General features: G+C 41.3%; 1 protein-coding gene across 2 annotated transcripts in view; it reads left to right on the forward strand.

The window, feature by feature from the left end:
* itpk1b (inositol-tetrakisphosphate 1-kinase b) overlaps positions 1 to 23,816 on the forward strand; it is a 30,611-nt gene continuing 6,795 nt past the window's right edge. The window contains exons 1-5 of one of the 2 annotated variants that reach the window (XM_018690145.2): positions 1 to 244; positions 732 to 887; positions 4,957 to 4,981; positions 13,219 to 13,344; positions 17,860 to 17,977. In XM_018690145.2, coding sequence (XP_018545661.1) covers positions 793 to 887; positions 4,957 to 4,981; positions 13,219 to 13,344; positions 17,860 to 17,977 — 364 coding nt within the window. In that variant the 5' untranslated portion in view covers positions 1 to 244; positions 732 to 792. The remainder of the gene's footprint in view (positions 245 to 731; positions 888 to 4,956; positions 4,982 to 13,218; positions 13,345 to 17,859; positions 17,978 to 23,816) is intronic. The other variant, XM_018690146.2, reaches the window with a different exon arrangement.

The raw sequence follows: 23,816 nt of genomic DNA on the forward strand, positions 1-23,816 counted from the left end.
CCGAGGGGCTCGTGAAGGTAGCATCAGTCTCCGGGATCCTGGGTGTGTGCAGTCAGTTCAGCTCAGAGACTGAGAGAAAACACTAGGAACCTCTCAACGTGAGTCCAGCTGTGCCTGTCATCTGTCACCTTGTTTGAAAACTTCTACTCTTCCTCCACCGGACGGACCGAGAATGGGAAACTCTCCGAGCTAGTTTCTGAAGAGAGGACACACATTCAGGGGGGAACTGTGCTATAACTACCAGGTTAGTTAGCTCACCACACAGCGTCTCGCTGCCAGCTTTATTCGTAGTTAAGTCAGTTGCTTCATCTCTTAGCTAACTAGCAGTTGCTAGCCGCCGTTAGTTAACTCATTTAACATTTGGAGGTGGTATGAATCTGTTCAGCCATTAAACGCCTTGTTAGCAAGCTAGCCTACGTTTCTCAATTGCATGCCATTGGTTAGCTATTCAGAATGTCACTGCCCAGCTAGCCAGCTAACGTTAGCAGTTGAGGTTAGCAAAAGGGGGTCAGGGTGTGTGGTTTCCTGATGCTGAGCCACATTAACTGTAATATTACGTTTGGAAACTGTATCATGCTAACCATGGGGGCGTTAATGTCCAAGAGACAGACAAGCAGGAAGCGTCTCTCCTGACTGTGTTTGAGTGTCGTATGACAAACCGAGACGTCAACTTGAGTGCTCCCCTCATTTCTCTGGTTGGCTGTTGTGAGACTAATTCCTGTTTTCTCCAGTCCAGGTTGAGCCTTCAGTCACAGCATTTACCTCCAGAGAAGGAACAGGAGCACAGTGGAGATGCAGACCTTTCTGAAAGGCCGGAGAGTCGGCTACTGGCTCAGTGAGAAGAAGATGAAGAAGCTGAATTTTCAGGCCTTTGCTGATTTGTGCAGGTATGTGACTGTAACATCAATTTCATGCAATCAGGTCAAATTATTTTTTTAGAGTACCTGACAAACACAGCTTGACATGCATTCACACAGTAGGCCTACAGCATAACCAATATACTGTATGCTACAGTGAATGGTGAGGTGAGTTGTTAGGCAGTGCAGTTTCTCTTCATGTCAGTGATAAACAGGATTGATTATCACCTCTTCTCTTCCTACAGTGAAAAGTCATTTTACAGTTTTCGTCAGAACGTTCTCTTTCATTCTGACACACAGCATCAACGACTCCCTGCTCATGTCTGTGAAGAATCTGTGGTTTTACTGAGTGGTGAGGCCTGCGGCTGCTCTGTCTCTTTTACTCTCCTGCCGTATTGCTCTAAGACATTTCATAGAGTAAGTTTGTATAAATGCCTCCAGGGAAGGTGACACAAGGAAAAGTCAAGCCCTTGGCTTAATTTTTTTTTTTTTAGAGTAGTAGGTTCTGTTTGTTATGTCTTGAGTCAGTGCTTGTTGAGACATGGTGCGAAGAGGGAATGTGTGTCGACTGAACTGTTGATAGTGGCCTAAGGTGGCATGTGTAATAGGACAAGCATCCGAAACAGGTGTTACCATTTAGTTGATTGTCCTGAAGCGAGAACCTTAAAGGCAGATGTGTGAGGACTGAAAAAAGAGATCCCTTCTGTGAAAGCTTCCTCAAAGTTAATATGGTGTCTAACATTCATTGTAACTGGGAAAAGTGTGATATTGCAGAGAGCGGTCTTGTTAGTTTTATTTATCTACTATAAATCTACAATCGACTATTTGTCCAAATGCATCGCCATAACATGAATTTGTTCAAGGGTGTGTTTCTACTGTAACAGTGATTTGTTCTGAATCTCCAGCCTTGGGGGCGATGGCTTTACCAGAGTTGTATTTATGTTATCTTGTAGCTTATCCATCTCCAGTTGAGTAAAATGTTATATAAGTCGTTATAAAGCAGGGCATGGTTGTTCTCAGCAAACATGACTTCGGGAGAAGTGAAGCCTCCTTCTGTGATTTCCTGTTGCTGCTATACAGTATATTAGCTTGGGGAAGGGCTCCTTCCAAGGTATGGCTTTATCATTCCTGTTGCAACTTTGCCTAGCTGCCTGTGCTGTATATGGGCTGCAGTTAGTCTGAAAACACAGATGGTAAAGTGACAGCAGCTAATGGCGAGAGAGAATGGAGAAAACATTTTAGAGTCCTCACTCATTTGATTTAGCAAGAATGTGCCCCAATAGGTCAGGTATGTTTACAGTGTGCAGGATAGCAGCCAATTGCTTTGAAGGATTTTCACCTTTTCCAAGAGAGTCGTTGCCTGACAAAGCAACCTGATTGAGCCAGCACAGATTACCACGCTGTAATCCACTAAACATTTTTAATCGCTTCATAACCCCCCCTTGTTGCTCAACACCCTTCTTCCCTGAGAGCTGGACTATGGGCTGTTTAATAAGAAGGGCGGGGCCAGAGTGTTAAGAAGTGGTGTTTGTGACAGAAGATCAAGAAGATTGGGTCACATTAACAACCTTTCTACTAGAACAACAACAAATAGCAGCACTTTTAAATGGAGGAGAGCCACCAAGTAAATGTGGACGTATACTGTTACCACATGACTGCTTTTGCTCAGTCATTCACTTAAACTTGTCATGTAGTTCTCCTTTTCCTGAAATATTTCCCCTATCACATAGCATGTTAGAAAGCAAAAGTCATCTTCGAGAGGAAGGAAAAGATAGAACTAAGATAACCTTACAATGTGGGACTCCTGTATATAGACTTCAGCTGTGTTTTTTTTTTTTTTTTTTTTTAAGCCATTTTGTCTTTCCTAGACGTCACACCACTCGCAGGGTGTGTCAATCATTTGTAAGCTGTCTCAGATCTTGATGTGTTTCCAGGTTTTATTTATTATGGAATGACCTCCTTGGCAGTATCACACTCTTTTGAATTTCTTTTCATGCACCTTGATTTAATCATACAGATACATATGTGCAGGTTTCAGACTTGTCTGGCTGTATTGTCAAAGATAAACCATGTGCCAGTGTTAGACTCTAGTAGTGACTGATCAGGGTTTCTCATCATGTGGCATGCAGCTGACACTGCGAGTGCTTCAGTGTGTAGTCTGCCCTGTCTCATGCAGCTGGACTTTTAGTGGTTCCTGCTGGTCAGAACCACTTGGGTTTATGTTTGTGTCTTCTTTGCTTGCACAGCAATTTAGAGGCTTCCCACTACCTCAGTATACCTGATTTAGAAAAATACAATGCCCTTGAAAACGGTCAGCCTGGATAATATAAAAATATTATCACTTCATCCTGTCAAGGCAAGACCACTGCTCTCTAGAACAACAAGTCTGATGAGATTACCTTGAGCTACACCTAATGTATGCTCATACGTAGTCTTTCATCCAAATGATACAATTTACTGCAATGATGAAAAGATTGTGATTATTTAAAATCTGTGGTACGTATCACTCTAAAATCTATTAACATATAAACAGGTAGCAACAAATGAACAGCCCAAACAGGTAAGTCTGCCTTACCTGGTTGGGCTGCTCTACCTATCTCTGCTCAGTGTTACCCATAACAATGCCACACTAAATCACATTCATTTATAGTGTTTTAAAATAATCACCAGAGTTTCTTATAATGATTATCGGCCACTCCAAAAGTCAGACAGTGTGAAATGATGTAAAAAAAAAAAAAAAAAAAAGCTTCATGTTTTTCGTTACACCTCTGTGTTCTTGTGTATCAAGCTTATTCACAAAGTCCTGACACTGGCCTGCTTCTCTGCCTGGTCTTCTCCTTTATCCCTTTCATTCTGCTGGCCGTGTAACAATATAGGAGAGCAGACGATCTCCATATCTGAGATGGGACGAAACTAAAGGCCCCATTCACACCACATGAAACACACCAGCTGCAGTATTAAATATCTACATTGTTGTCAAGCGGTGAATGGCTGCACTGCTGTTACCATGGGGCTGTAACCTCAAAAACAACTGGCCTGTTGGACTGGCTGAGTTGGTGGTAGTGCTTGGCTGGTTTAGTCTTTGTCGTAAATTCCCCCCAACTAGGAGTTGGTTGCTCTGGCCATTCAAGTTTTACTTGTTGTGTTGTTTGCTGAATCCCTTTGGCTAATTTGTGACATATAGAGAGGACACTTGACAAGCTAGCACCACCAGAAATGCACTCTCTTCCACTCTCTGATTGGGCACTTTTTTCTTTCTCAGCGGGAAGCTTAGGTCTAACATAAATCCAGCAGTTTTGATCGTCATCTGTTACTTTGATTTCTAGAAAGAATTCTTCTTGAAATACACAAGACGTCATCTCACATTCAAATTAACAGTCAGTAGTGGTGTGTACTGTCAGAGATAAAGAGATGTCATGTGAACAGTGAACTGGTGTACTACGTTATCACAGTCACCTCTACCCACAACTCCACTCTTGTAGGGGTTTGCTGGTTGCCAGGCAACCCATTTTTATCCAAAGACTAGTATTTCTGTGGCGTTTCTGAAAAGCAGAATATTCTCCAGCTCTGAAGAGGAATTTGGTATTTCAGCTGTAATGATCCTATTTTGCTGCCCTGTTATCAGACAATTTTACTGAATAATTTAGGAGCAGTCTTCATTCATTTTTGACGTCCAGGTGCAGATACCCTCATATCTCTAACTGAAGAGCTTTGTGAGTTTAATTCCTCTTATGGAGAGGAACTACTTTGACACACATTGATATAAAGAGTAAAAGTAACCTTTGTGCCATAAAGGAAAGAAATCCAGTCAGCGTACCTGATATTTTACATAGCTTCTATTACATAACCTGAAAAAAAACAAAAAAACAATAACAAGTGAGAGTGTGCTTCTCACCATGCTCTTGTCAGTTTCAGTATGCAAATGAAATCTATTTGTTGCATCACTTAGCTGTGTGTTAGAGTCCCTCCCTTATAGCTGTTGGTTCGTGTTTTAAGTCTACATACTTGAGATGTTGTTTTTAGGCACTGAAAAGACACCAGGCATCCTCACCTCCTTTTTGGTCAATTTAATGAGTTTTGCTTTTCTCTTCTTTTGCAGGAAAAGAGGAATAGAAGTTGTTCAGGTAAGTGAACAATTTTTTTTTGTCTGATACTGTTTTTTATTTGTCATAACAAAACAAAAGCGAGCAGTTATTTAGGAGGTTAGTTGGGAAATTTACTATTTATATCCCAAAAAGAGGCTATTTTATTCAGATTCCTTGTCTTGTTGTAGAGTTGAAACCAACCTAACTTGCTACATGTGCATTTTTCAGATTTCCACTGTAAACTACTGTAAGTTTGTTGCCTCCCACATACTTGATGTAGTTGCTTCACAGTCTTGCTATTTTCAGTCTCATCAGTCACGGTCTACCAGACCAGGCCATGTTCATAGTTAAACTGTGATGCAACTCATCTCTACACCGTATTTCAACACTTGTCCTCACCTCTGTTAATTCTGCGGGACGTCAGAGGAACTTGGGGCAGTGGTTACTCATTCTGTGTGTGTGTGTGTGTGTGTGAGGTTGAGGCTAAAATTCTGATAAGCTTGGTAATAGTAGAAGTCATTGTATCTGGCATCAGTCAAGTATGCTGAGTGTGATATTTTTTAGAAGATAAAATTGCATGAATGTGAGCAGCTATATATTTCTAATAATTACAGTCATTTTAATGTGTCATGTGAATGAGGCAAAAGAACGGTCTGTCTCTAGTAATTACTTAGCTCTACTGAAGGATGAGTGCTGAGTTATGTTCAGGTAACTGCAGGCCCCAGGGAAGTGTGGCCTGCTGTCGTTAATGGATATTCCACAGTATGCTACTCTCTGTAAGTAAACACAGCACATGCAGCAGCATAGTAACAATTGTCACTGAGTCCTGGGAGCTCAGTGCTGAAAAGTACTTGTCAGTTAAAGTGCTCTCTGCCATTGAGGAGGAAATTATCCTGTCCTCCTCTCTGCTTTAATGCTGTCTCTTGTCTTCATGGGAGGTTCTGTTTTCCCCTCACTTTGGGGTTATTATTTTCCTCTCACTGTGGCTGACGATATCAGTACACCCAGAGAGAGCCTTGTCCTGGGAATAGTCCCAAAGTAAGCAGGGCTTTGTTTCCCAGTGTGCTTTCAGCCCCCCTGGGAGAGAGCAGATCCTCACAGACCCTCAGCTAAGGGTACCCAGGGACTTGAACAGCCCTCCAGCCTTCCAGCCTTCAAGTCTGTTCAAGTCCCAATTTCTCTTTTTCCAGGACTACCTGTTGTCCACTAAGTTTTTTTTCCCCCTGCAATTCAGCATAAACTTGCTTTATTTTTAGCTGGGCTGTCGCTGAGAAAGCTCAGTTTACTCAGACACCCAGAGGTGTTTTTCAGTTCACACCGGTGATTCGGCGGCCCGGGATGCACCCAATGCCAGTCAGTGCCTGTACTGTCATGAACACATCACAAGCAAAGATAATGGCACCCATTGTAATGCTTTGGCCTTGTTATACAAGTCAGTGTACAAAGCTGTCTTCTCCTATTGCACTAGTGAATTCTGAGCATAGTAACACTTAGACTTTCACATAAACTGCCACTTTGCAATAAATGATGCAATTTATAATGCCAGATGATGAATTTTAGGCCTTGTTTTGTATATTTTCTTCTGTATGTCTTAAAGTCCTGAAATGCTGTTGGTTTATTTTAAGCCCAATCATGCTAAAAGATTTCCATATGAAATAAATGAAGCATGTGAAAGTTGCTGGAAGTGGTGGCACATTGCAAGGAAAACATTCAACCCAAAAAGTGAAAATGATGTTTCTTTGCAGACAAAGTGTTCAGCTTTTATGATTTATTCATTTGTGTTTTTTTTAGAGTTGAGTGTTAGTGGTAAAGTCATACTACCAGTGCATTTAACCTTCTCTAGAAGGCTGCAGTAGAATATAACTTCAGATTTATCTCTTGCAGCCAATTTAATCCCCTAACCTTGTGCCTGTGATCTGACACACTAGCTGGTTCTGCCTGGCTGATAACAACTCAGCCTTGGATATTGAAGGATAAATTAATCCTAGCCTCTTTTCTGGATAAACCATTATTTACAAAATAAATACAAGCTAATTCACTCACTGGTGTGTCACAACCTCAGATTAGCTGGAATAATGTTAATGTACTTGAGCTTTGTCTATAAACAAAACTGGAACTGTTTTGATAGGTGATTAGTCATTTTGTTTAGTAAAAATGCCACATTCTCTGGTTTTAGCTTCTCAAATATTTGCTTGGACTGATAAAAGCAGCAGTCAGTCGACGTCACTGGGTTTCTATGGACCAACTGATTGATCAGTAAAGCAAGAAAACTATCAGCAGATTAATTGGTAAATCTAATAATTGTCAGTTGCTGGAAATGACATATAGATAATTCACGCTGCAGTTCCACCTAGCCATGGTATGGTATTTGAGGCTAGATCCTCCAGAGGGTTGGCAGTGGTTATGACATCACTCTGTGTGAACAGATCTTTGCTAAATCTGGCAGCCCCAGGGAGTTAATTTTATATTCCATTTCTAGTGTGGGAAAACGATCTACATTTATACCCGTCAGAACTGACAGAACTGGAAAAGAACAGAGGGTTCTTTTGTTTGACTTTATTTGATTGCTCCTTTACCCTCTAGCAGTTTTCCACTCAAGGTCTTTTTTTAAGTAGCTCATTATCACGCTCACCTTGTCTCTACTTTACCCGTCTCTGTCGTTCTTCTCCCTCCTCCAAGTGATTTTGCACCAGCTCATCAATATTGACCCCTTCGCCCCGAGCTCATGAGAGCCATCCTCCCAGTACTCTGTACATTAGCCTGTCTGTATCTCACAGAGCTGATGAGATTAACTCACCAGGCTCGGCCTTGATATTCGCTCTGAAAGAGAGAGAACCCATCACAGCAAATGGCTATCGTTTGAGTGGGCTGTCCAAGGAAAGTTATTGAGTTACCATTTTTATTATATGGTAAGTGCTTAGGAATTTAAAGTTAATTTCCGCCATGCTACTGTATCTCACCCACATATTGAATTTGTGGAGGCTGACAAACAAGAGATTGTCTTTGGGAGGTATTTATCGGTCCTCAAATACACCATCATCCAAAGACAGCTGATTGGTGGCCATTATTGAGAATTAGCATCTAATCGCATAAGTTAAGATGGAGCAAAAGTTTAGAAATTCATAGAGCGTGTCATCACAGAGGTTTTGCAAGTCATTACCACAAAGCCAAAATATGCGTTTACCAACACCGTGTGGGTGTTTCTGAACAGCCTGCGTATAGTTCAGGGTGGGGATGATGATGAATGAGATGTTCATCAGTTTGACCAAGATCACAGTCACAGTGACTCTATTATCTCTTTAACTATTCTCAGCCCTTCCCAGTGGGCTTGATAGAGGTATAGAGTCTCTTAATTTCTCATCCATTGGAGACAGCCTTTTCATCCTGCATGATTTACAATCCCACCTGTTAAAAATGCTCTTAAGTTGCCTGCAGAGTCATTTAAGTAATGGTTAACCTAATATTATGCTCAACTAAGTGTATTAATGGTGATAAAAGCTGAAATACACTTGCCTCATAAGACTCCATTGGACAACATATTCAGTAGTAGAAAAATCGTATTACTCTGAGGACTCCAGGGATGCCGAGGAGACGGTTATTAGCCTAATGAGCTCTCAGTTTGACCCTCCATATGGTTTCTGACTGGAGATTCACCTTTGTGTTGATCCCCTCTCCTGTTTAGCCTTGTACTTCATGTGAGGTGTGGCCAGCAGCCACAGTTTATCTCAGAGACATATGTTTCTCTTACACCAGGGTGTCAAGTGCCACACAGCATACAAAATAAATCATTCATCACATGTCTGTCTGCACTCCACACTCAGTCTCACTCTGGGCTAGCCTGACAACAAAGCAATAGCCAGGTGAGATTTGATCCAGCCGAGGACAGCTAGAGAGAGACATCTAAAGGATAAAGCGGAAGCACCGAGACAAATAACTGCTCCAGACCATGGTTTATACACTTCGTGTTCAGTGTATGGAATTACGGTGAAAACTGAAGTACACTGTGTCCATGCCGTTTGCTCAAAATCACCGTTCTTTGATTTCCCCGGGGTATAGCTTGGCCCCACTGTGAAGCTACATCAAAGCTGAAAATATATTGTCCCTGACCTGCCCTCTCCCTCTAGGATCCAGCATGTTTTTTGTGCTGTCCATCACTACCATGGCCCACTGCTAGCACTCAGTCCCAGAGGGACCTGCAAAGACGTCAGCTGACATTTCTGCTTTTAGCATTTAGCAGGACATCGGTGACTTTACTGCTGGGTTTTTGGATGAGCTCTAAAGCAGGGTCACCCTGTCTACGCACAGGGAGAGGAGAGCCTCATCCTCTGCGATGTGTCTTTGCCAGTGGGTGTTGACCCCCACGATGTACAGTCCTGTTTTTGTTGAGGGGCCAGGCTGTGGATGGGCCCCTCTGTGTTGTGTAAGCAAGAGATTAAAAGCCGTGCCTCAGTGGACAAATTCCCGTCCACCCAGCCCTGTCTCACTGACACTGCTAGCTAAACAGAAAAGCAGGGAGACTGCCTCAGTTGTTAGCGACCTGCTGTACCTCATGCCACTGCTGAGGCCCTGTCACCACTGCTGCTCACAGCAGCTAGTGTTATTGTCCCAGTATTGGTTTATCCACAGGTGACAACACATTTTATGGGTGTTGACTTACCAACACAGTGCTATTAAGGTCATAGCAGCATGTTTATGTGTTTTATGCATCTGCCATATGCTCACACCTCTGTGTCTACGTGTCTCTCGACCACACGACTCCTGATAAACCAGCTGGACTGCTGAGACACAGAGTCATCAGAGCCTCTGCAGTTTGTTTTTAATACCAGGCTATATCATTCTAGTGTATGCAGTAATACTTTGTTTGATCTATTGTCAGTTGTTGTGCTGTGCTATGTTGTCCACCCGTAGCCTCAACCCTCCCTTAACCCATGTCCACATTCATGCAGCTACGATAGATTCGAAAATGCTGCTTATGTGTCAGTTCTGACAGACCTTTTAGAGTTGCTGGACACGTTTGGCTTGATTGACTTGTGTACATTTTTGCAGCTCATGTTGCCATGTTACTTTTAAGCTGTAGGGCGTGCTTCTACAGGCAGGAGAACTGGAGCATGGAGGAGAATGAGATCCAACAGCGTTAAAATGGACAGAGAAAGAAATGCCGTGTTGATGTTAGATAATGAGCTCTAAAGGGAATACAGCTTGACTTGAACACTTCAGAGTATGTTGGCCATCTCTTTGTATGTTGGCATACTGTATGCACACTGTATGATGCATAGTATAGATTGTGCCTGCTGAACATAGGCAAGCTCATATTCCCTGCCAGACTGAGAGCCTGCACAGTATATCTGTCAAAAGAGTCTCTTGGTTAACTTGAGTGGGAGCTAAACTACAGGTGAATATTTCGTTCTCTGTCTAACAGATGTACTATTCTGTGCAATTGACTTTTCAGGGCAGGACCAAGCTATAATTAGTCATCCATCTATCACACATCTCAGAATCATTAACCAGAAAATGATGGCTCTGACTGCAGCCAACCCTAAACCAATGGAAACTGTACAGTTTTACAGTTCTTGAATTGATCCACACCTGTGTGACTAAGGTGTATTCACTCGGTGTACGTACTGTCTGGACAGCACAAAGGACAGTGGGGTTCTGCCTGGCTCTGGTTTGTTTGCACAGGTGTTTCTGAATTATCCTTTGTCTGTAACAATCAGGTGATCCCTATCTGCTGATTAGCTAATGAGTTAGTGTACGGCTGTGTTACGCAACAGTGGCCCTGAAACCAATTCTCAGTACAGCATTGATGTGTTTGCTTTGATTTCATTTGGACTGTCTCTTAAGACTCACAATATTTTAATTTTACACATTCAAGGAGTCAAAATGTGCTGTTAAATTATTTGTCACAGTCTTTTCCTTAGTTTAATAAAATAAATTACAGTTTTATTACTGCTATGAGAAAACAAATAGCTTGACTTCTGAGATTTCTGATGATTAGTTTGTCTCAAAATATACATTCACTGCTTCTATGGCCTCCCTTGTCTGCAATGACTATGCCAAGCCACATATTGATGACTATTGTCTGTCTCAGGCTTTCTAACTTAAATAGCTGCCTCTCACAATCAGTGATTACTCAACTCCTTTTGTCACAGTCTGACCACATTCAGCCAAAATAGTTGCCTCTTGTGAATTTATCAGCAGAGGAATCAGCCTTGGTTGCTAAAGCCAAGCATGTCTCCTCTATCTCTTGTAATGTTCCTACATTTGTGTGTGCGTGTGTGCAAGTGCTGACCCACATAACTCTTATCACGCTCCGTGAGCTGGTTTGACTACTTGTGAACTACTTGGCCAGTACAGTCAGTGTTTCGTCTGCAGTAAACTTCAAACGGATGCTAATTTGGCATTTTCTCAGAGGCTGTCAAATATGCTCAGTAAGACTGGAGGTCTGGCCAGAGGGAGATAGTTTGTAACTCACAGTAGAATAGATGACAACAGAAATAAATCCTGATGGTGTAATTCAAAACAAATACAACATAAACTCTGGCTGCACCAAAGTTATAGCTATAAATAAAAGAAGAAGAAGATGACTTTGAATCAGACCGAGTGTTGTTTTATAACCAAAAAGCAGAAAAGAAAATGTATGTTTGTTTCATGGAGCAGAAATATGAGAAGGGATGGATAGATTCCTCTTTTCTATCGACAGACTGGGAGTATAAATGAGGAGGGCAATGGCAGATTAATGAGTTTTCCTAAAAATACTCCCCCATCCATCTTGTCCAGAAAGCAACTCATGACACCAAAAAGCAGTGAACTATCAAGAAGTAATTCACATTAAGTGATTTATTTTAGGACATAATAAAATGCATTTGTGAATTCTGCAGTTTACTGTGTGTACTTTTCCCTTCTGCATATGAAACTGGTTGTTTTGGATAACAGGGCACTCAAGTACAACCACGACTCAGGCTCATACATATGGTAATAGCAGGTTTCTGTATATCCTAGACTTCATCACTAGTACTGCCTCCTACCTAGGTTGCCTTATCAGTGAAATGATGCATACTATATAAGTGCTATCTATAATGTAGGAGGCCAGTACATATGATGAACTTCCTTATTACACTTGTTCAGAGTGTGGAGTGAATAAACAGAAACCGTTCACCCAAAGGTCACATGTAAAAGAAATGGAAATTATATTTGTTAACCAACTGTAGGCAACAGTGCTTTTCGGGGGAGTTACGGTGACAAGCTCTGACTTGAGGCTTGTGGGGATTGAATTGATTTCTTGGGGGTGTGCTTGGGATGGGGTGTCGAAAATCTGTCATGCTTGTGAGAACATGCTGATTTAGATTTTGTGTGAAGTGCAGTGAAGTGCTGGTTTTACTGTTCTCCCCATCCTCTGTCAGAGGCAAAAGAAGACAACCATGACACTCTGACATAGTGATTTATTTCATTGTTAACAAAATGTCATGAATCACATTTATATTCAAGCCTTTGCACTTTTGAATTGTCTGAATATTCTCAGTCATCCAGGTCATGGTTATCCAAGAAGGGTTGAATCAAAGGCAAACTGACTTGTTGTAGATACCTGAAGACGTTTCACCTCACGTCCAAGATGCTTCACCGTGCGTTTGTTTAAAAAACACAAAAACACCAGAAGGACAAGGGACAAGATACTGAGGAAAACAATGTACATATTTTAGTTTGAAAGAGGAGTGAGAGAGGCGATCTATGTTAAAGTCGATAGAAGCGCTGATTGTGCCCAGAATACTGTCCTTTTATCCCTTCCCAGGAGATTCAACAACCATTCACACTTGGCCTCAGGTGACTCCAATGACTGTAAAGACTGTCATTACAACAGCCAGAAGCACTAATGAACCAAGTGACATCTGTGGCCTTGATAACTACCCCTCAGAGGTTAAACACTTGGGTATCCCCACCCGTCAGTCAGAACTGAAGAAGCCTCTTGGATGAGAGGTGAAACATTCAAGTATCTGCGCCTTAATCCAGTAGCCCTCAGTTCAACCCTTCTTAGATACTTTTGTATTAAAATGATGAATCATTGCAGTTTTTTTAAAGCAGTGAGCCATAGAAGGCTGTGCTTTACAGTCAGAAACCACTCTGTTTCAAATCATTACCTCGTAGCAGTTTTGGGAAAAAAGCTCTTCATGGATGATTGCTGAGGTATATCATTTCTAAATGTAGTAAATGAATACTCAAGTGTAGGATGGCCCTGTTTGCGCCATAATCCTTGACCCGTGGTTGTTCTCTTCTCTCCACAGCTGGATCTCAGCCAGCCTCTGGAGGAGCAGGGTCCCCTGGATGTCATCATCCACAAACTGACTGACCTCATCCTGGAGGCTGACCAGAATGATTCACAGGCTGTGCTGCTCGTTCAGAGAGTACAGGTATGCAACTTTGTCTCCCATTGTATTCTGTGAGTATTCAAACATAGATAAAGATGAAGCAATGTGGAAGCAATCAAAATAATCATTTCCACTTCTTGAAAAGCTTTGGGGTTGTGCACATACCTTTAGAAATATATGAGAAATATCTTTGTTCACTTCCAGTAATCAATCAACTTTATCATTTGTGACCATGTAATAAATTTTGTTAGTAAATGTTTGAACATAGAAGTTGATTGTTGACCTCGGTAACAGTATCAGTATCTCAACTCAAAGGTCCATTTACACATCTCACAGCTGTCATCAGTGTAGTAAAAAATGATATTTCACAGGAATGGGTATTAAACCTCAATAATTGTTTGGGACTGGACGACATGTGGCTTCAGCACAGTTATTAATTGTGTAGTACCAAAAGCTAATTAGAATTCTTTACATACTCATACTCTCAAAGTATGATTTCAAATGATAGTCCTGTCTTACACAATATCCTTACGTGACTCAGTGATCATATGGCCCAGCCACTGTCATGCATTATAAGGAGCAGTGAGTAAGCTCTTTATAATGAGAAAAAATTTAGATACTCATTTATAGCACAGTAGCCACTGCTATTAGCAATAGATATTTATGGTTGAGTTTTATGTTTACAGTTATAATTGACCGGTTTCAAATCAGATAGAATCTGTTCAAGGAATTAAACAGACAGACCTAAGATCCATGACTCAGTTGCAAGAACATTAAGGACATTAGCAGCTATATTTGAACATGTGGTGACTCCAAACACCTGAGCACTGAAAGTTCTTTAAGTGTCTTTCTCATTCTTCCTGAAGTGAGAAACATCTCTCATGGACAGCAGGTCACAGCTCCAAATGTGGCACTGTGAAGACACCTCAGAAAAGTGTGTATGTGTGTGTATTTATTAATCTGGCAGTGCTCTAGATGGTGTGAAAATTTATTTTATTCCACCAGCTCATCAGTTTCTCTCTCTCTCTCTGAATGAGTCAGAGGAGCTGTAATCATGATCAGCATCATGCACTTCTGTCAACATGTTCCTGGCTGCTCAATTAGGAAGGACAAACAGGAAGTCAGTGTGGGGCAATCACCTAAACAGCAGAAACTGGTCAAAATTAACACATGACTGTATTTACACACTTTTACGGTAGACTAGACCATTTTGAAACATTGAACACACTTTGTTTTTGTGTGTTTGTAAAGCAAAATGACAACAAAAACACTCACTAGATAAAATTCCACCTTCTACAGCAGACAGCAGCAGTGATGGTGTACAGTTATAACAGTGAGGGTTTCTCCACTAATCTCCAAGCTCAAAAAAAATAGATTACTTTTTTTAAAAAAACATTTTTTTTGGTAGTAGTTGGTACAAAAACACCACCATACATTATTTTCAGTCCCATATTTTAGTCACTGGTGAGGAGACAGATGGACAGATGGATTAATTTGGTCTCCATCCACAAGCAGCATCATAACATCTTATCTGTCTAATGTCATGTAATAAACAAAAAGAAGCCTGTTGGACTCTAGCAGCAGGCACCTTTTCTATCACGCACATTAGAGGTGAACTTTGACCCCCACACCCACAGCCTCACCTAACACAAGAGCACATACAGAGACTGCCGAAGACAAAGAAATGCTTATACAACTATTTGATCAAAGAAAGTAATTTATTGGGTAAAAATGACAAACATTTCCTGTTTCTTGCCTCTTAAATAGGACCATTTTCTGCCTTTCTCTGTCTATGTCTTTATAAGCGTAGTAAGGCACTGTGGTTTAGAACAGTGGTAACCTTTCTGCAAGGTCCTATGCCTAATTGTTCCAAGTCATACTTATTAATAGAGCTCATTTTGTTGATCTCGTATTCCTCCAGTTTTCTTAAACAAATCAGGTTCACACAGTGATAACAGAACATAGACCTCCTTTTTTCCCACTTAACCTCCTTTAGTTCTTTTTACAAGATCTCTATCCTAACCAAAGGTCTCCTCCCAGTCAGTTTGTTTACAGTACATCTTTAATGGATGGCACCCTGTAAGCATTAATACCAAGTGCCCAAACTGGCTCAGCTGTCTTTTCTCAGTGCAGTGGAGCAGCAGTTTGACAAGGTTGTCATTCTCTAGGTTACTGGCAAAAGCCTGTGCCTGTAGATGAAGGTTGGATCAAATATTAGCTGCTAAATCAGAAGCTCAGTTTTGTGGCTCAGTCCTTTCTGTACCTCCTCAGTTCTGGCTGTTTACCTGAACACGACTGTCATCTGTGATTACATTTGACCAGGAAATATAAGCGTTGGCACATTTCTAATATCACACAGCTGTGATCATAAATAACCTTTTGTGTTGTGGAGGGAATAAGCCTTCCTTTCTAAAATAGCTCTTTATTCAAAACAAAATGTCAGGCTGGGATGCGCTTTGGTGATTCAGTGGCCTGAGGTGTGTGAGCCGTGTGCACAGCAGACCTGAAACAAATATCATTTGCGTAATTTTTCTCCAGGGCTGCATGACTATAGGGGCAATGACAGTGCTTTTTTCACTAGCTCAGTAGAAGTGTGTAGGAGGCTGTCATTTAAGGAACTAGATTCATTTGCTGACCTTTGTATCTTTAACATCTTTGGCATCGTCAGTTACCTGAAAATTGTACTGAATGAAATGGAAATAGATGTCAGTATTTATTATTTGGAAGGTAAAAATTGAAATTGTTAACGATTATTATCAATTATTAACACTTAGGGAGGTAGTTTTTTGGTTTACTTTGCTGTCAAATCGGTGAAGATTCTTACAAACATAGATTAGGTCAAGTGGGCTTCTCTGTGATTGACAGCTTAGGAGATTCGAACTGATGTGGTAAATCACACCCATCTGGGTGAGGTTAGTGACTGAGGTTAGTGTTGCTAAGAATTATTTTCCACTTCAGGTTTGATGCCTGTGGCATCACAGACATGGTTTCCAACCAGTGGCACAGATTAGATCCTCTACTGACCATACTTTCTGAGAAGCCGCTTTTCCCTATGGAAACAGATCTGCCCTGAAAATTGAGCAGAAAATGTGCAGCCCTCACACCCACTCTCTTACACCCACACCAACATACGTCTGTCTCTTCTCTCTTTAACACCTGCTCTATCTCACCTCCCCCTCCTGTCTCTGTTTAACTGCACTTCTTTTTCTGAGATGCAGAAATCAGCAAGTGACAGTCCTTATCAGAGTATTCCTCTAAACTCCGGGAAGATTAGTTTGGATTTATTTTTTGGTGGAAGCATGTTTGACTTACATAACCGCTCAACTGGCTTTGATCAGCATTGCCCGCCAGATCCCAGCAAATCCTACAGATGGGTCCTCCATGTCAAGGCAAAGGCATTTGTTTACATGCTGTGTGCGTCAGTATGTGTGTGTATAATAAGAGTCAGTTCACAAATGGGCATTTTTTCCACTGTACGTGTGTGTTTGATGTCTGACATTGGCCGCGTGTGTTTAATTTCATGTGAACGTGTATGACAGTGGAGCTGTGGTGTTTTAAAGGGCAGTGATGTGAGCAGGCAGGCTGTTTGTGTAATGTGCAGGCCAGCCAGCTCCACCTGACAGCGTTTGTGAGTCAGTAAAAATTGCTCGGAAGGAACGGCTGGCAGAGAAATCCACAGAGCAGAGATGGAAATGTGGAGAGCATGGAGAGCTGCAGAGAGGAGGTGGTGTGGGGACAGCCAGAGGAGAGCCAACAAGAGAGGAGAAGGGAAGAGAAGGGGAGTGCAGTTATGTAAAATAGCAAACCTCAGGCTGACCCAACAGCCGGCCATGCAGAGATGTTGTGATGTAACCTACTCAGACCCACTGGCATACATCTCATGCTCTTTAGCTAATACACAAACACACACACACAGACGCTGACCCTTCAAAACAGTATTTGTATTTGTAATTTGCTCATTTCAGTATGTTTGTTTAACATTCCCAATCAGTAGTTATATGTTTTTGTGTGTGTCATGTGTCATGGCAGATGGTTTCAGCCTCAAAATCTGTGGTTTGCCTCTTTACAGACATAAGAATGCACAACAGTATGTTCTAGTAAAACACACACATACACAAATACAACTAATGACTACTTACATTATTGATTAATCACTATTGATTATATTTTGATTAGTTGATTAATTGTTTAGTCTAAAAAAATGCCAAACATTCAGAAAAATGCCCAGTACAATTTTCCAGAGCCTAAGGAAATGTCTTGTGTTAACGTAATTTTTTCAATTAAAATACTTAAATGATTTGTTTATTGTTTGTTGTTGACAGTTAATTTTCTTATTGATTAATGGTTTCAGTCCCATGCACATACTGGTTGCTGCAGTAGTAGTTTTAAAAACTGACCATTTTAACTGCTACTTGCATCCTTAATGTTGGGTAGTGTATCATGGCATGGACAGAATATTGTTTAATATTTCTATTCAGATTTGTTATTGTGAACATAAATGATAGTAATGAATAAGTAAAAGTTAAAGTTATTTAAATGTTTGCATCTCTGTTTCAGGACTATATTGATGCCCACCCTGAGACCATCGTTCTGGACCCTCTCCCAGCCATCCGAACTCTGCTGGACCGCTGCAAGTCCTACCAGCTCATCCACAGGATAGAGAGCTGTATGCAAGGTAAGACATTCAGGTTATGTGGCTCAGTCAGACCACTATTTATAATTCCAGACCAAGTCATGATGGAATTGTTGTGATCACTGGTTTCACATTCATATCACAGACCAATGATCAGTGTTGACCCTTGAGAACTAAAAGTCTAAAACAGAGGAAGCTATTGCACCATCAAGCTGTATGTGCTAAGTAAGTATAAAGTGCTCTGCAGAAGAGATGCAGCATTGTTTGCCATCAGTACATTCCCTTGAAAATAACCAGTTTAAATAACTGTCTGGTCAGAGTAGTCATTATATCACAAGCTGAGACATGCAAATTTATTTTGCCGTGTCATTTTGCAGTGTGACTTGGCTCTTATTCTGTGATTAGCGTCAGTACACAGTGTGTCATGGGTTCAAATCAAATAAACACTATTAGCGTCTCTGTTCCTCTCCCAGTTCTCGGTATTATATAAAAGCAGAAGTTGTCTAAAATAATAAAAGGACTGTTGATTCCATGGAGACAGCCTTCTACCTTACTTAATGTGTGTAATGGTATTAAGAGGATAGAATTGTGGTAACTGGAGGATCTCTGTCTTTCCTCTTCACTCCCAGAGGTGACACAAGGGTAACATATGACGGTGCAGTCACCTCTCACATGAATGATGTTACTCGATGCTTCCGTGCAGATGTTTAATTCTTGCCGGCAGAGCGCTACGCTGATACCATAATTCCTCTCCTCCCTTTCACGCGACAAAATGACCTATCCATTTCCTCCCGTCTGAACCCAGCATGAACTTGGCTCTGCACGTTTCTCGCTGATGGATCAGAGCTCGCCTTCGAGTCGGTCCAGCAACACGTTCCCCTGTCACAGAGCCCATAAAATAATCAACGGGCAACGTCTTTTTGGCCGAAGGCGGAGAAATGCAGTGACGACAGGCGCACATTCCCTGCCCACACACACACACACTGTAAACACACCTGTGACTCATCCACATTTCCTTTACCCCCATACATGGCAGGGAACATAATCCTTTTAAGTACTACTTCACCGAGCGTCCATGACTCTGTGAGGGGATGCAGTCTGGTGTCAGAGCAATGGATCAGAGGTGTTTCAGCATGTCGGCAGTGTCAGTGGTTTCCTAAAATAGAACCACAAGAAGACGTCTTTTTATCCAAACAGACATGATGGCTGTTACGTAACAAAGAGTATAAGCTGCATCACTCTGTGTCTCTGTGTGTTTGGTTTGAAGAGGAGGATGGCTCACTTGCTGCATTTATTGGAAGCTTGTTTTTTTTCCCCCCACTCATCTTCCATTAATGCAAGTGGTGCTCTCTGCTCACACTTAAGCCTGCATGCCAAACCTCCTTGACAAATGTAGTCAGTTTAGACACAAGCACAGAGTGTAAGCCACTATAATCCTAGACCATACCACAATGATTATAGAAAAAAAAACAGCATGTGACCAAGAATGAGTGTACTTTCTTCTGTCAGCAAAAAGAAAACAAAGAGTGACAGCAAGAACTGGGTTAAGGTTAGAGTAAGATAGAGGATAGTGTTAGAGTGTGGAAAGTCTACCTTGCTTTCTTAGGCACAGGCACTTCCTCCTCCTTATCAGCAGAGGCCATGGAGTCCTAGAGCAGCTGCCAAGGCAACCCAGTACTAAAAGGCCACAGAGAGCCATGCTTCACAGTCTGTATGACTCAGAATAGTGCTCAATTGGAGGAAGCACTTGAGGTGCACTGGTGCTTTCTCTGGAAAAGCGAACGTTACTTTATCACTTGAGTGGTCTCTCAGTGTTAACTGGTCTCAGTCACAGTGCGTTTAGCTGTTCTGCTCTGAATTGTTTGAATTAGTAGCAATACAAGTGCAAAAATTAGCTCATCTTAATGTTATGTTTAATAGAAAATAGCCAGACAAGGGCCGGCACGAGCACTAATGGATCAGTGTCACTGATTCATAGTTCTGCTTATTGGAACTTTGGCGCTGCTCTGTTGTCCGACTCGGTTTTGTGTTTCCTATGTGAGCCAGAGCAAGGTAACTGTTTATGTTACTTTGTGGAATCCACTGGTTCCTGTGTATACACGAGTTTTGATATCTTGGTCTGTTTTTATAGACAGAAACAGTCGTCAAGTCAACTCTTCTATAAAACCAAAGCCTCTCTCAATGTCTTAAGCCCAGTCTTCTCCAACTCAAGATAAAGGAATTCTCCTGAATGCAAGAACATTCCTCAGGATCAGACTGAGACCTTCCTGCAGTATTTGTATATTAGGCAGACTGTATTGAGGTCCTTGTGCTAGCATTAATCCACACCTCTGCAAGGACCAACAGAGCAAGTGTCCCGTTTCTGAAAGTGATTGATATTTCATCATACTTGCAGCATGAGAAAGACAAACACTGCAAGACACTTTAAGACCCAAACACTTGTCCAAGTCCAGTGAGCCAAGGGGCAGACAGGATTTCCCAGTTTGGGTAAAAGCTTCAACTGTACTTTGTCACAATCACCAGATGATGGATATCTCATCAAAGGAGTACCTCTACCTGTTTTGTTTTTCTTTTTTTCTTTTTTCAAAATAAATGTCTCATAATTGTAATTGGAGCGTAAGCCTCTTAGAGTGCGATATTGAGAATTGCATCACTCTCAGGGCATAGCTGTGTTTAATTTAAAATATTGAAAATCCTGTTGCTTTGCCTCGGAGGGACGTGGGGAGAGCAGCGAGAGAGGATGCTGGGGTTTCTAGGAAACAAGCTCTAAATAGCAACAGGAGAGTTCAGCCTTCCACCTAAACAGCACTGCTTTTTATGAAGCTTAATGTAACCTGGCTCTCTGTTGCTCTGTGCACCTAATGCCTCAAAACCAGAAGATATGATCTGAATCTTAGGTGCTATAACAGGCCTGCTGAGGAATTTCTCCTTTGCTCATTCTCATGCACACCAGTCATTGCCCATAAGATTGGAGTTTATTTATTTGCATGCACAAATATGATGTAACTGCATGGACAGATGAGGAAATGCAAGGGACATCCCGGTGAGATAAAAGAAGAAGAGAAACAAAATAAAGCAGTGTGACTGGATAATGACATTTAAAAAGCATCTCATCATGGAGTCATGTTATCCCCGGCTCCACTGGGTCTGCTGCGAGCACACAGTGTTTAGACAGAGCCAGAGATTGATCCTCCCCACCCTCCCCTCCCACCCCCTTATCCGTAAAGCGTCAACCAAAGCCAAGCATGCACACTATTACAAACTTGGCATTCCACGGTCTCTTTATTATAAATCCTTAACTTGGAGCTGGAAACGTTTCCCGTTTGACAAGGTTTAGGTCTTTTGATGGTTTTTGTTTGACAAAATTTAGCACCATCAGTCTTTGGGAACCTGGTGATGTAATGGGGATATTTTCCCTGACAGACTGTTTTCTGAAAGACATTATGCTGCTATTCCTGTCCTGGTAAAATAACATCAGTATGACGAATGTGATTGTAACAGAGATGACCGATGGGTAACACTTCCCGCTCCCAAAACTGACTGGTTACAGAGCCAACACTGGAATAGACCCAGCTGTACAGGGAAAGTTTAAAGAGCACAGACTAAGCATCTGCCCATGATAGAGAATAGGAGTATCTGTGCTTGTGTGTCACGTAACTGCAAAAATAGAAAAATTTGAACCATGCTAGATCTGTTTTGGCTTGCTTCTATCTTGCGGACTCGTCCCTTTTAGTAAAAATAAAAGTGCTCCTATTAAGAAATTAGTTTTGTACTTAGTGGTCAAAGCAGATGTTCAGCTACAGTGGAGCTATCCTGGTGCTTGAGGCAATTAATGTTTTTTCCAAGGACACATCACAAGGTGGACACTTAAAGGATTATTCCAGGTTATTATATCTAAGGTCCTATTTTCATAGCTGTGAGCATCATCTCTATCAGTTGTGATCACACTGTATGGTCCAGAGTCATTGCTGAGATATGGAAACATGGCAACAAAGTCACAATATTGACTTTGATCAGACAGGTTATAAACAAGCCGGTAGCTGAGCCAAACAATCTGAATCGCTTTATGTAGAGGTAAAATCAAAAGTGATTGCACCTGAAATACCAGTTATAATGCCTCACTTCACAGAAAGCAGTTGAACCTGGATGTTGATCTGTAAACTGCAATTGATGTACAGTTTGATAAGATAAGAGACAACCCTAAAGAATTCTTTGCCCAGAGCAAAAAAATATGTACATTACATATTGTGTGTACCACATAATATATACACATTAGAACAAAGTGAGGTGTAAATGAGAAATGACGGCACAATGCATGAATGAAATAAGCCAAATAAGTTTGGCTTACCTTGATTTTTTTATTTTCATTTTTTTAAACTTGTATGATCACTTGACTGTTCATGATCTTTGTCCTGTTGGACATCATAGCAATGTCACCAGCCACTCTTAACAATGAGATAAGTACAATGTAGGGCTGCAACAATGATACAGTTATTTTCATTTAATATGTAGGCTTTCTACTCGATTAGTCTATGAATTATTTTGTCTATAAAATAGTGACAAATAGTCATTATGTCACATCTTTAGATGGGCTGTTTTATCCAATCAATAGTTCAAAAGGACAAACAGTCACATTTTTAAAGGTTTAATTTTCTATTAACCAACAAAATTATTTGAGCTCAGCACAATATTATTAATGCCAATAGAAATGATGGCCAAAACAACAGCAATAAACTGGAATTATTCTTTAATGATACGTCTCCCTAGTCACTGCAGATGGTGCAGTCCTATTACAGTAACGGAGGACTCTTACTACTGAACTACTGTATGTGCTGCCTTATCTCCTCACACAGCTGCAGCCTGTTTTTGGTGATTTTCCTGGAACCTGGTCGACAATTTAGTGTCACTGAAGTAGTATCTGTGATAACTTTTTGGCTTTTGAAAATCAGTTTTTGCCTCACGCAAAGTTTGTGGTGCGTTTCCTTTTTTTTTTTTCTTTTTTTTTTTGTGCGTATCTGCTCTATCTGCTACTGCGGGAGCTGTAGAACTCAGTGGGGCCCCATGTACGCCCAGAGTTCAATACTCAGCACTGGAGTTAATGTAGGCAAATGAGATTCTCCTGACCTCAGCACTAGCGGGAGCAGAGAGTCCTGCCACTGCTGAGGCCCAGAGCACACAAAGACCGGCGTGTTTCTATTGTGTTTTTGTCATTAGCAATTTGCCAGCTCTTGGTTTGGCCTCCTCGTTGAGTTCCTGTAGTGATATCTCAAACCAGCTGCCTTATCACCCCCATGTACCTACTGTGGAGGGGAAATTACTTAAGGCAGAGCATTAATATAGATGCGTCGTGAGCCCTGATATGGTGAAGTATGACTGAGCTGCAGGATGTTTGTTATTTTCAGTCTTATCGGAACTGACCGACCTACCGCAACAGGAAGTGATGTAAAAACATGACGTAATCGAACATGATGTAAACAAATATGATGTGAGACGTCGTGGAGATAAATGAGAAGGAGGCTGAATGTTGAATGACTAGTTTGTGCTTTATCAATGTATGACCCATTTTACTCTGTGTAATGTCACCTGTTTTGTTTCCCGTTATAAAATAGTGAGCTCTCAATCACGCCTGTTAGTCAGTCAGTCAGTCAGTCAGTCAGTCAGTCAGTCAGTCAGTCAGTCAGGTGGTATATCTGACTCTATAATGTCATCTGCTGGTTTGACACATCTGAAGTCCCCCATGAAATTGTATGTCTTCCTGTATTTCAGCATTTTTGACTTTGTGTGTGTGTGTGTGTGTGTGTTTGAGTTTGGGTCTGTGTTTGAGTATGTGTGTTGTTTTAGAGGAGCAGAAGGGCCTGGCAGCTTCCTGCTTTATTTATTT

Source organism: Lates calcarifer, linkage group LG19 (genome assembly GCF_001640805.2).
Source record: "Lates calcarifer isolate ASB-BC8 linkage group LG19, TLL_Latcal_v3, whole genome shotgun sequence".
Taxonomy (NCBI): Eukaryota; Metazoa; Chordata; class Actinopteri; family Centropomidae; genus Lates; species Lates calcarifer.